Genomic DNA, 13,363 nt, shown 5'->3' with positions numbered 1-13,363 from the left:
CAAGAGACAACAAAGCATCTGCAGCTCTGCCACTTCTGTACTTACCAGTGTGGTGAAGATGTAGTGATAATACTCTGTCATCATTCCCATAGCAAGAGCCTAGAACAAAGAGTGACAGAAGGAGAGAAAGCCGTAAGGTTTAGAAATAAGTTTGACCATGTCATCATATTTGCACAAATGCTTACACACAAATATTGGTTTGGTTGTTTGCCTTATCCAATGTTCCTACTACCATGTAGAAGGCATATATTTCACAACTGCTGCAGCCACAGGCTTAAGAGTGAGAGGTAAACACCCACTAAGTCAGCAAAAGACTGAGCTCAGGCTAAAAAAAATGAGCAAATTTAAGATAATAGAGCATAGAGGATTGCACAATTCCATAGATGAAGAACATCTGGATCATTATAAGCAGAACCCACACAGCAACTCTGTAGCAACACTTAGAGATTACTTCATAATGGTTTCCTAGTGTTGATTCTCCTGAATATAATGTTTGAAAATAGATTAATTACATCATGGAATATAATAAAGTCTTTAAAAAGACTTTACTGGAGTAGATTAATCTCAATTTATTTTAAAAAGTTGCCACTTGAATTAACTGACCTAATAATAAAGAGCTTCCTATTGGATAGTTACAGGATGGACAAATGTCTTCCAGCTACAACAAGTTCTTTACCACCATACAATGAGTAGCTTCTCAATTCTTAAACAACTATGGGGAAAGACACACTCTGTGGTTGTGTAAAAAATATTAGTGGTTTAAGAAGGGTCAAATCATTGGCATACATCACACACAGAAAGCCTCTAAGGGGATTGCAGAAACTGGTAAAATTGGGTGAAGAGTTGTCTCGTGCATTATTAAAAACTGAAAGGAAAGGGGTTACTTTTTTTTTTTTTGGAGGAAGAAATGTGGTTTGAAAAATCACTGAATAACCGTGATCAGTGATAACTGAAAAATTTGGTGACATCAAATTGAAGAAAAACAACAGCAGAACTCATGGCTATGTTTAATTATGAAAGTAAGAAAATTTCCACACAATGTGAAGAGAATTCAAAGGATTGGAACAGTTGTACAGCCTTAAGAAAACCAGTAATCAGAGAGGCTAACTGGAGAAAAAGGCTATCATCTGCAAGGGAGCACAAAGACTGGACTCTAGAGAAGGTCAAGTGGTCGGAAGAATGATAACTAAAAATAAAACAGATGATTTAGTAGGCTGAGGGTTTATCCCTGATTATTCCAGGTCTGATTTCAATACTGCTTTTATTGTATACACATTTTTTTGTCAATACTAAGGCAGACAGACTTGCATTTATACAGTTCAGGCCAGCCATTAGACAAATCCAAAAGTAGACACTATAACTTCAGAAGAAAATTCATGCTCCTACTCAATAAAAATTTAAATTGAGTAAAATGATCTCAAGGAGCATTTGGTTATGAAGAAGCCCAATCCCTAACATTTATGCAACACAACCAACTGGTTGCTTACTGTCTGCTTTAATACATGAAAACAGTAAAAACAATTTATAAAATACTGAAAAGGCAAACCTCAGTTTATCAATTTCACAAAAAGTTGTGAAAGTTGTAAAGCAAAAAACATAAATAAATATAAATACTGGCTTTCAGATGTACTCTGTAATTTCTTATCAACTCACAAAGCCACTGTGTGTCTTCCAGGTGATGTGCATATTCAGACTCTCACCAAGATATGTCTGAAAATGAGATGGGCTTGAGGTAAAGCCACCTTTTTCTATTATCATTCCACTGTGTGTGCATGTGCATGTGTGTGTGTGTGTGTGTGTGTGCGTGTGTGTGCGTGTGTGTGCACGTGTATCTGGCTGTGAGCCATCCTGCCTGGCTGTGATGTTTCTGGAGCTCTGCCTTCTTCTCCAAACCACAATGAATCACCAGTTAGCTCTCTGTGGAGCAGATGATTTTAGATGGAAAAACATTTTAGCTGCTGATGTCAGATGAGAAACTAAGACAAGCTCCAGCATTTTATGGAGGAAACAAACATCAAGAAGGTTCCATCATATTGAATGCAGTACTTTTAAAAAGACAAATATGAAAAGAAGACAAGATTTCAAAAATTAGTAAATAACTAAGAGCTGTTAGAACCAAAATAATTTCAGGGGTTTCCCCAGTGTATTATAAACCTGGCAGCCTGCCATGCTTTACTAGCCCCCCACCATAAACAAGTCTTGCTTGTTTATGTTTTTAGGGGAAAAATAAAATAAAATAAAATAAAAAAAGAAATCACTTAATTTTTTTATGTGGTTTGCAAGCGTCTCTGTTGCTCTGAGCATTTCACTAGCGGAGCCAGGGCCAGATTTAGGAGGACGTGGGCTCCTGGGCTTGAGCCAAGGTGGGGGCCCTACTTAATCATAGTTACACAAACACACACACACATATATATATATATACATATATATATATATATATATATATATATATATATATATATATATATATATATATATATATATATATATATATATATATATCCCCTTTGGGTGGTCACCATTTGGCCATGACTTACTTGTGGAACTGATCCAATCCAAACCTTATCTAGCAACAGCCATCGTCAGGCACATGCAGAGGGGAGGGACGGGGTGAGGGGGCTAGGGGTGCTTGAGCACCTGCCCCTTTTTCTCCTTGCTCCCAAGTGCCCTTTGGTCAATTTTTTATTTTTTTATTTTTTTTGCTTTTGTTATTATTTTCTTAGCCCACTTCTGACACATAATAACATGTACTAAAATTATTTGTTTTTTGTTGGGGGGTTTTTTGTACAACACATAGACATAATATAAGGATAGACACCTCATGGACCGCTCTCACCTATTGTCGCTGACGAGATTTAGGACGGCCATCTTGGAGCGGTACTCCACTCCACTCAGCAACACAATGACGTATCAGCGCATTTAATCGATCATAACACGCTATTTTGTTACTGGAAACCATATTCAAACATCTATCAAAGCTACATTTACAAACAAATGTATTTTTTAAGTATGTTTTTAATACATAGTTCATCATATTTAAATATGCTTAGTGGCTATAACAATAGAATAGGAATGGAATATTCTGATATTGATGTATGATGAGCATATTACAAAGCACACAGCCGTTCATAATTTATTTAATAAATTATTTAGTAATATCAATACATATTTATATAACTATACAAACACAATTATATAATGATTAATAATGACACAAATTATGGGGTTCCATTTGTGTCAAAGATAAGTAGAAGTCATATGTGTAGATGTCGTTGGTCTATGTTGCATATGTGTTCGCTGCAAGTACACCTCACTGCAGCAAACAGAAAGGGCCGGGGACGGACCACTGTCAGTCTCTTACCTATTTTGGAAATGGGGCCATTGCAATCCGGAAGTGAAGGGGGCGCTATTTCCTACACTTCCGCTTTTATTTTCTTTTGAAATCTGTGATATATTTTCACCTTTAGGAAGGAGTTTCACTCTCAGAATGTATTTGAACTTCAATCTTTTATTTACTTCACGGCAGCTCACAGTTTTTAGCAAATTCTGTAGCTTTCGGTGTAGTTCTAAATCGGCTCCTTAGTCGCATCTTTTCGGGCCTGCTACTGCCTCTAGTGGCGTGGGGGTGGTAACCCAACCAATATAATTACATTACTAAATCAGAATACCACAAAGGCTTTATTATTTACTATTAATTCTGGCATTACTGGCATTATAAAACAACATATTTTTTTATTTTCTTAAGGATGTAGAGCTAATTAAATGACAAACAATACCTTTATACATTATAAATAATTTCTATATATCTCCATCAATTATAGGAAGAACAAAAGAAATAAGGAGACATGAAAAACAACATAATCAACTATAATAAAAATACCATTTGCAATGTATACGTAAGAAATTTAATTGAGCAAAAGTCAATAAACAAATGAATGAATCACATTATTACACGGCCCATCTGTGGCGACGATACAAAAAAAGTAGCCTGCAGAAACCTTGTGTCATACAATGATGTCATGAGGCTACTACTCAAAGTGCCTAGATGGAGTAGTGCTAGCCATAATGCTGTTTCCACATGTGCTGTTTCCACATGTGCAGCTGTGCTCAGGAATCTTATGTATAAATGCATGTGTCGATTATCTGCGTCATGCAATAATATAACTGCAATTTTAGTAAATCTTGCTTTTAGTACTGTGAGATTCTCTTCAAGATTATGGAATCATTGGCGTCATAATTTATTTGTGACTCGGTGAATAATATCATGTCATGTTTATTTTTTTCTTATTTTGCTTGTTTTTACCTTTTTCTATGGACCTTTTTAGTGTCTGGAATAAAGATATGATTGATTGATATGATTGATTATCAACAATTTGTGAATAGAGCAAAATACTTAGCACGCTATAGGTAAATTTTATTTAGTTTGGTTAAGAATAATTATTGCACTCTCAATAAATGACGTCTAATACATGTTCTTAGTTGCCAGAGGAAAATAAAGTAACACCTTCATGAGCTCAGAGGTCCAAACTGATGAAAAATGAGGATGGATGCTCCCTGCTAAAGTATTCCTGCCATCTTCCATGTTCTTTCAGCAAACAGTTGAGACAGAGTTGTTTTTGGTTTCAGAATGACTCGAGGTATTTAAAATTTGCCACAGTTTCACAGGTTGACCATCAAGTAAAACTTGAATCACTTTCAGGTCCTGCAATGTTGCCCTGAGGCAACAAGGGGTCTAAAACGGCAAGTTTTCTACAGTGATTATGAGAAATTAAATACAAATCAAACAAAAACTATATGTATATAAAAAAATTTTTTTTTTGACAAAATCAGACATGGTTCCAACTCATCAAATATAAAATAAACAACTAACTTTCATTAATGAATGGTACATTTGGTCAAATTACTAAAACGAGCATTTGTGTGTTTGTACATGTGTATGTTTGGCAGAGTTAGAATCACTAAGGATGTTGAAATCAGTCTTTTTCCCCATTATATGTTAAACATCAGGAAGGAATTGCTTGCTGATGTGAAAAAAGTGTGCATCACATTTTTGGCACTTGATAATTGGCGTACCTGGGAATCACCATCTGTTTATCTGATTATCTATGGGTTGTAGCGACCAGATTCACATCAGTGACAGGACTTAGGGCTGCAGGTTCTTTTTTTAAGAGTTTGTAGTTCTGATTTTTTTTGGTAGAATTTGAGCCAATCAGAGGACAACATTTCCACCAGCTCCCATATCTGGTAGATTTGGCCCTGTGTAGATTTTCAAGTTGTAAGGAACACCATCTGCTCCAGCCATATGAAGTACCCTGCAGACCCGTATATTTGGGTTCAGCAGGTATTGCTTCAGTCTTTGCCTGCCTTGGAATGGGGCCATTTGTTCACTGATGACCAGCTCTTCACCCTTTGGGACTGAAGTCAGTTTTGAGGATAAACAAACAATGAAATAATGGTTGTGCAGTGGATCCTCATGTTTTCATTGGGAATGAAACGATCTTGCATCTATCTCCTGTTACTGTTAGTCAATAATAAAGTTTAAAAAATTGGCTTTGATAATTATTTTGCAATCAATTGCATATCATTGCATTAAAATAATATTGTCTGAGCAAAAGGGCCCTAACTGTGCAATGTTGCCCTGAGGCAACAAACAAAAAAACACAGTTTTAGCATATAAATTATAAAAAAATTTGTCTTGAAATGATCTATAATGCTTCTTTACATACTCACAGATATTAAAATAATTTTAGTTAGAGTGACCCAAATTTAAACATGAAGAAAAGTGATGTATACAGGGGTGAAAGTAGGCGGGTACGGTCAGGTACTGCGTCCCCCTAAAATATTTAGTGGGGGTTCCCAGTACCTGCAAGAAAGGGGAGCGGCTGTCTGCTGAAAAAATCAGTGGGTTCACTGTGCAGCTGTGAGTTCACCCACTAATCAGCCGTGACTGATTAATTTTTCAAGAACAATCTAAAACACAACTCAATCAGATAATAACTTTTTTCCCATTTCATATTGTTTCTGAACTGTTCGTGCTTTGCTAGAGCAGGGCGCAATATGTCGATTGCGGAAGGTTTTGAGTCGATCTCAGCATTGGGTGACAAACTGAACACCGCCAGGAGGCTGAAACCAGCACGTCCTCCTCTGATTGGCTTATCAAAACGTTTGTAACTTTATTAAAGAACAACAAAAAAAATTACAGAAATTTACTGGAAGTCTACATTTTGCACACTTCTGTTGGGCCAGGAGTTGGGTAGATTTACCCAAACGGTTAAGTTAAAGGCGAAACTTGGAAGAAGCCACGCCCCTCTTCACAAGCCTCCATTTTCAACATGACTGTGAACGTTGCATATCGGACTTCTCTACTTTGAAATAAGACATGGTAAGTAAAAAGAAGATAAAGTTTCAACGTGAATAGGATTTTATAAATAAATAGATGTATTTCAAACATGTTTGATATTTATTTTTATGGTTATTTAAAATGTTTATTACGGTAGGTTCCTCTGACAAAGAGCTTCAGTGTTGCTACAACACGGATGTTGGGGAAAAATAGATGAAGGGGAAGGGCACAATTTGTCAAGTAAATTAAATTCAGTTTAATATAACCTCAATCATATTTGTTCGTAAAGTATTAAAAGTAAAAGTACTTGCTGAATGCATTACCAAATTCCTAATACAATATCATTAAGTGAACCGATCGTATTTAATTTTAATACATCAGTAATGTGCAATTTTAATGAACAATGCCACAGATAAAGCATGTTTTTATTATGTTTACTCTCTGTAACATAGTTTAGACCAGGGGTCACCAACACGGTGCCCGCGGGCCCCCGATCGCCCGAGAGGACCTTGTCAGTGGCCCAGGAGCAAGTTCTAAAAATAGCCATTGTTATTAGGGACCACTGCCAAAAAAATATTCAATGAAATGTTTTGTACCCACTTTAAAAAAAGAAAAGAATAATATGGATTTTTTTATTATCTAACCCTCTTTACTATAAGCAAAATTGTGCAGAAAAAAACCCCTCTTTTTTTCAAAACGTCTTGTAGTAGCGAGTCTATGGCGGTGGGCACGTCAAAGCAAAATGTCACAGGTCAGTTTATGTTTATTTGGCGGCTTGGCGCTTTTTCTGTAAGCTAAAAATGAATGAGCGGAGTTTGATCCCACTCGTAGTTCTAACAGCGGTCATTTGGATCCCAGCTGAGCTTTATACTGTGTGCGGTTCTGGCGGGTCACATCTACTGAGCGTCTCAGAAACCTAAACAATTTAATCTAGTCCCCAAAAGAGTAAAAACTAAGCAAACAATGTTGCATCACTTTCTCCTCCTCTGGATGTCTGACACCACCTGAACCTGGGAATCAACATCCCGTCTTTCTGTGGATCAGACGGGTAGGCTTCGCTTTCATGTCTATTATTTAGCATCGTTTGTAAAAAAAAAAAAAAAACTCCACTGCTTTTGTGGTTTAGGTTTGTGCTGGTTAGGTGCAGACAGTGATAGTTTTGTGCTACTCTCCAACCTGTCTAAGTTTTTTTTTTTTTTTTTTTGACCTGTCAGCTTTTCAGTTTGCGAAACCACAAAAAGGATAATAAACCGGCGACCGTCAGAACCGCGCAGGGTAAAAAGCTCAGGCAGGATCTTAGGACAACGGGAGGAGCTCATTCATTTTTAGCTCACAGAAAAAGCACCAAATTAACAAAAGTAAACTGACCAATATGATTTAGCCTTTTGCTGCCCACCCCCACAGACTCACACTGATGTGAGCTACGTACAAGATGGTTTGACACAAAATGGTTTTTTCTCCACAATTTTGTTAATAGTAAAGAGGGTTAGATAATAAAATATACAATTACTATTCTTTTCTTTTTTATTTAAAAGGAAAATCTCAAGGAACTCAAAGTGTATTACAGCTGTACAGCTACAGCTGCAATAATCCATACTGTCGGTCACTTGGAGGAAATTTAGAATCACACAGAAAAGCTCCAAAAGGGACTCAAACTTAAAACTCTGAACTAAGAACTTCTGATCACATAATAGCAATTAACTATATCTGCCATGATAAATCGTTACTGACAACTATAGTGAGTAATCTCTAACATTAATATGATCATACCGCATGTAATCATGTGTACATATGTATTATTGTTATTAAGAGTGAGCTAAGAAAATGTATGTCTGTATCAAACAAGTAGCCCTTCGTGTTACTCTGTACCCATGAAGTAGCTCCCAGTCTCAAAAAGGTTGGTGACCCCTGGCTTAGACTTAGATATGTGATTCTATGCATCATAATTTCAGGGATGGAAACATCTTGTCTCCTGTCTTAATATAGCATGAACTTCACTTTTTTTTTTGCCATTAGTGGCATTTATTTTTAAAGAAATCCAACAGAAAAGGGATGGAAAGAAGGTGGGTGAGGGAGGACATGCAACCAAGGAGCCAGTAGCAGAGTTGTAGTCAAGACCAAGACCAGCACCCCACGCTACGTGACACAAAAACATTAAGTTTTACCTTCAAAATTGCTTCTCAAATTGATCTGAAATATCCACATTCCCATAAAACACCTAGATATTAAATACTTAGAGTGTAATGTAATCCGTAAAGATCCGTCCAGAAGAATCGGATCGTTCCTGAATGTCATATCAATGCAGACTTTGGTCACAACGTTGTCCGATATTTGCGACACCTCAGTCAACACCTCCACACAATAATTCAGCGCATGATTGACAACTTTTTTCATCGCAGATGCAACATGTGTGTCTCTGTACAGCTAGCTTTGCTAGCATCACGTCCACAGATCTTACCTTTCCTTAAGCTTTCCTTCCAAGTGACGCTAAAAGTTGGACGAAGTCCCCACCGTCTGTGAAAGCGAAGCGCTGCTTATTTTACATGTCGCCATATCTTATGATTTATGCAGCGCTATTATATTACTAACGATTAGACATCTTCTCCCGCTCAGAGGAAACCACTGCGCATGTCTGGAGTTCCGCGTGCGAGTAAAGGTGGAGGCATGGGTGACAACAGACACTAAGTCACGTTATGCTTGGATTTTACGGCGCCACCTTAAGACCCTGAACGTCACATTTTAACGGACAAAAAAGAGCAACGCGACTTGGATGTAACGAGTAACGCGACAGTTGTGTAAAAATGTAGTGAAGTAGAAAGTACAGATACTTACTGTAAAATGTAGTGGAGTAAAAGTAGAAAGTATCCATTATTAAATCTACTTAAGTAAAGTACAGATACACGAAAATTGTACTTAAGTACAGTAACGAAGTACGTGTACTTCGTTACTTCCCACCACTGGGTATATTATGCTTTTTGAAAATAAAATAACTTTTACAAAGTTATTAGGCGATAAATTAGTTGTGTAAACCTAAATTATGCGCTCGGTTTATTAACATATAGCTTAATTACAAACATTCTCGGACGTGTTCGGACTTAGCGCTCCCCTGCGGCCGCTGGCTCGTCTCGCTCTGTCAGTTGACCGGGTCATCGGGTGCGGCTCGTTAAGCCGAGAGAGAACGACAGTCTCCTGGCACATTGCTTTCAAACTCCCGCTGGTTTTCGGCAACAAGTTAAAAGCAAAAATAAGACTATATCTAACGTTAATGTTTGCTAATTTTATTATTGTTACTATTAACTACAAATACATTTATAGTACCAGTGATTCTTGAGAATAGGGACAAAACAGATACTATGGATAAAGCACAAAATTTGAAAAAATTATATTTTGTATATTTTATTCAAATATCTGACTAAACTAACCTGGGTCATGTGAGCACAACAATGTATATTAATAATAATAATAATAATAATAATAATAATAATAATATACAATGTATATTTTTATTTTTGTTGTTTTTTGTTTTAAATAATATTTCTTTTGTTTCTTGAGAAGCATTTGTCTGTAAAATGAGTAAAAATATCACTAATAGGGTATTTTATAAAATCATTTTATATTTATTTTTGTCAGATGGTGATGACAAACTTCTGGGTCAGGTCAATTAAAAATGTAAATTAAAAAAAAATGTTGCAAGTGGGAGCCTGCACCTTAGCATCTTTACATTTCCAAAACATAATTTGTCATATTTGCATACATAAGGTTGAGAAATAATAATAAAAAAATATGGGAAAATTAAAACCCATTTTCCCTATTCTCAAGAATCACTGATACATTTATTTAAAGTTGGTGCTGAAAGTTATTCAACACTAAGTTCGTGTTATGTTTTTCTTCTAAATTAAATTATATGTGTCATTTTATTTTATTAAGTGCTATATTTTATTTTTAGGAACATAAAATTACTCTGAACATTTGAAATTGCTGGCTAATTACAAGTTATTTGCAGTGGAGACAGCTATAAGATTTAATTCAGTCATTCTTAAAGTTTGATTTGTGATTTTGTCTTTTCTGATAGATTTTGTAATTTTACATCCAGGATCTTCAGGAGAATTAAGCGAAACCCAAACTCATTGTTCTCAACGAAGACCTTCTGCATGACCAAGAACATGATGAGTCTGCTCCCTCAAGGTATTGAAGCTCAGAAGAAATGTTCTCTAAAATGTTTTCATGCTTTCTAGTTACTGCAACATTTTAACACTAACTTATGTTTGATACAGAAGATGATGTAGTCCTGCAGCTGCTGCCAGTACCCCTCCCTGCTCCACCTTACTAATTTGGGAGAAGTTTCAGATCCATCAACCTGGAAATTCAGATGTTTTCATTGATATCCAGTCTGTAAGTCAACCTTCATCTCTGAATCATGCTCAAATTGTTTAAATAAGTGCATCACATTCAATAGTGAGGTTTTGTGTTAAACTAGAATCAGTCAGAAATTAGTTTTTGAGAATGTCTCCCTTTACCTTTAAATTCACTAAAGGCCTGTTTTTGTGCTCTCTCTCTCCCTTAAGGTATTGAAGCTCAAGAGATGTTTTCTAAACTGTTTTTAACATTTAACATTTTAACACAAGCTAAGGACAGTCCCCTAATTTGAATACAGCAGAGAAGCGAAACACGCCTCCCTTTAAAAGTATGGGACCTGGAACCTTCACTTCAGATCACTCCGGGGTTACCCATGATGCTGTCTCCGGGGAACGGTGCGTCGGTGAAATGGTTCCCCGTAAGTTTGTCTTGGTGTGTGGAAGTCTGTGGAGTAAGGTAAATATTGAATTAGATGCTGGTTTGTGATTTTATTGAGTTTTGTCAGTTTCGTTAGTTGTTTGTCTAATAAATGTTGTTAATGTTTGGACTTGGAAAAACGTTTTGTCTTGTCTTTATAGTTCAGCTGAAACAATGACAGCATCAAGGAATCCGGGCAGAAGAGAGAATAAAACAAGTCAAAAGATTTTAATTCTTCCTCTTCTGAGTAAATTAACTATATATATATATATATATATATATATATATATATATATATATATATATATATATATATATATATATATATATATATAATATATATATATAAACCACATCAGACGTCTCAGTCCAGAAATGTGCAGTTCTAGACACAGCCAAGATACTGGAGGAGAACCCTCAAGGTCCCAGGCCTCTGGTAGAGGACCCGAGCTCAGAGGATGAAAGAGAGACCACCGGCGGAGGGTGAGAAGGGAATTTTTTTTAATATATATATATATATATATATATATATATATATTTTTTTTTTTTTTTTTTTTTTTTTTTTTTTTGTCATAGTACCCCCAAGAATTTAAAACTACTTTCACCCCTGGATGTATAACTTACAAGTAGGAGGCAAGGTGTAGCATGCACCTCTGCTTCATAAAAAGGACTGCTCCTCTTCTAAGTAAAAGGTCACATGAACCTCAATACCTTTTTTATTTGGACAAAAATATGTCTACAGGTATTTTAAATCATTCTCCCCAAGCAACGTGAGGTACAGAAATGTGGTTTGTTGCCCGAGGGCAACACCATGCCATAGGGTTTTAATTTGCAAAACAACATTATGTATCTGAAAAAAAGTATTGTGTGGGCAAAAAATCCTGTAAAGCACATATGTGCAACCTCAGTTAAAATTGGTCTTATAGGTGTCCCTGTGTCATCCTGAAGTGAGAGAAGTACCTGGTAAGGTATTGTTTATGTAATCTGAAAGATTTTTTTGCATGTCAAATGTCAGGAATTTTGATTGAGGTAGCACATATGTGGTTTACAGAATTTTTTGCCCACATAATATGTTTTAATTTATTTTCAGATACATGATTTCCTTTAGCAAATCAATTAACACAAAGTTTTACATTTTTAAAGCTGCAGGAGAGAAACATGAATCAACATAAACCGGAGGTCTGCTTTTATTTTGAAAAGCCTGCCTAGGGTCCAATCAGAAACTGAAATTGTAAGTTCACTTCCGTTGCAATCAAACTCTCAGAGAGTTTGATAGTACGTGTAAGAGAGTTTGACTATGAATGTAAGAGAGTTTGATAGCAAATGTAAGAGAGTTTTATAGAATGTGTAAGAGAGTTTGTAAGTTTTGGCCTATGGGGCCTCTTAAAGACATCTACCAAAGACACATAGCAACGACATCTACACATATGACTTCTACTTATTTTTGACACAAATGGAACCCCATAGAAAAACTGTTCTTATCTATCAATTCAGTATTTTTATCTTACAAACATTAGGCTGTTGTTGTTGTGCTATTAGCTAGCTACTAGCTAACAACTATGCTAGCAAAACTAGATAACTAAAAAGCTTCTTCCCTGTAACGTTAATGATATCAGTCATTCTTCAGTATCGCTTATGCAATGGGGCATATCGCCGTCCAAAACCGACCATCTCCATAATGGATATATGTTGTCTAATTTCCTTTGCTGCATAATTTACATTCGATTTATTCTAGCGTTAGGTAAATGTGTCTTGAAGGAGAATAGCACTTAAATAAATGTCCAACAAGGATATTCATTTAGAATTAAAAATAACTCACCCTGAATTACCATGATGTAATGTATCAATGTAATTACCAGATATAATGTATGTAATAAAAGTGTGTCATTAATGAAGGGGAAAAAACTCAATCCAGACTTTAAGTAAGTTTAGGTTCTGGTTCGCAGAGTATGAAGTTAATTTTTTTTCCCAATTATTCAATGAAAAAAAAAAAACTAACTTCAGTTAAACAAAATAAAATTGTAATCAAAACTTTTGGAATTGTAATGATTTCTTTTTTTAAATTAAATAACTCATTTTTAACAAAGAACTGCGTTGATTCCCGATTGTACAATGGCTGGTTGAGAATAATTTTAACTTATTTACTTATGTATTTTTGAGAAAGCGATATATTTGGTACAATATTTTTTAAATTTTACATTTATTTCCACAGACTCCACAGAATGGGAGTCACATTAGTGTCAATCAGAA

The 13,363-nt window shown here is 35.7% G+C and overlaps 1 protein-coding gene across 1 annotated transcript in view; it reads right to left on the bottom strand.

Annotated features, from left to right (window-relative positions):
- LOC106906001 (glutamate receptor ionotropic, kainate 2-like) overlaps window positions 1-13,363 on the bottom strand; it is a 184,934-nt gene that overhangs the window by 132,479 nt on the left and 39,092 nt on the right. Inside the window, exon 5 of the mRNA XM_088014033.1 lies at window positions 46-99. Within this exon, the coding sequence (XP_087870159.1) occupies window positions 46-99 (54 nt within the window). The remainder of the gene's footprint in view (window positions 1-45; window positions 100-13,363) is intronic.

The sequence above is a fragment of the Poecilia mexicana genome, unplaced genomic scaffold (assembly GCF_051168715.1).
Source record: "Poecilia mexicana isolate PSO_F unplaced genomic scaffold, ASM5116871v1 scaffold_16, whole genome shotgun sequence".
Classification (NCBI taxonomy): Eukaryota; Metazoa; Chordata; class Actinopteri; order Cyprinodontiformes; family Poeciliidae; genus Poecilia; species Poecilia mexicana.
The sequence above is the reverse complement of the archived record's forward strand: the minus strand, read 5'-3'. Positions and strand labels throughout refer to the sequence as shown.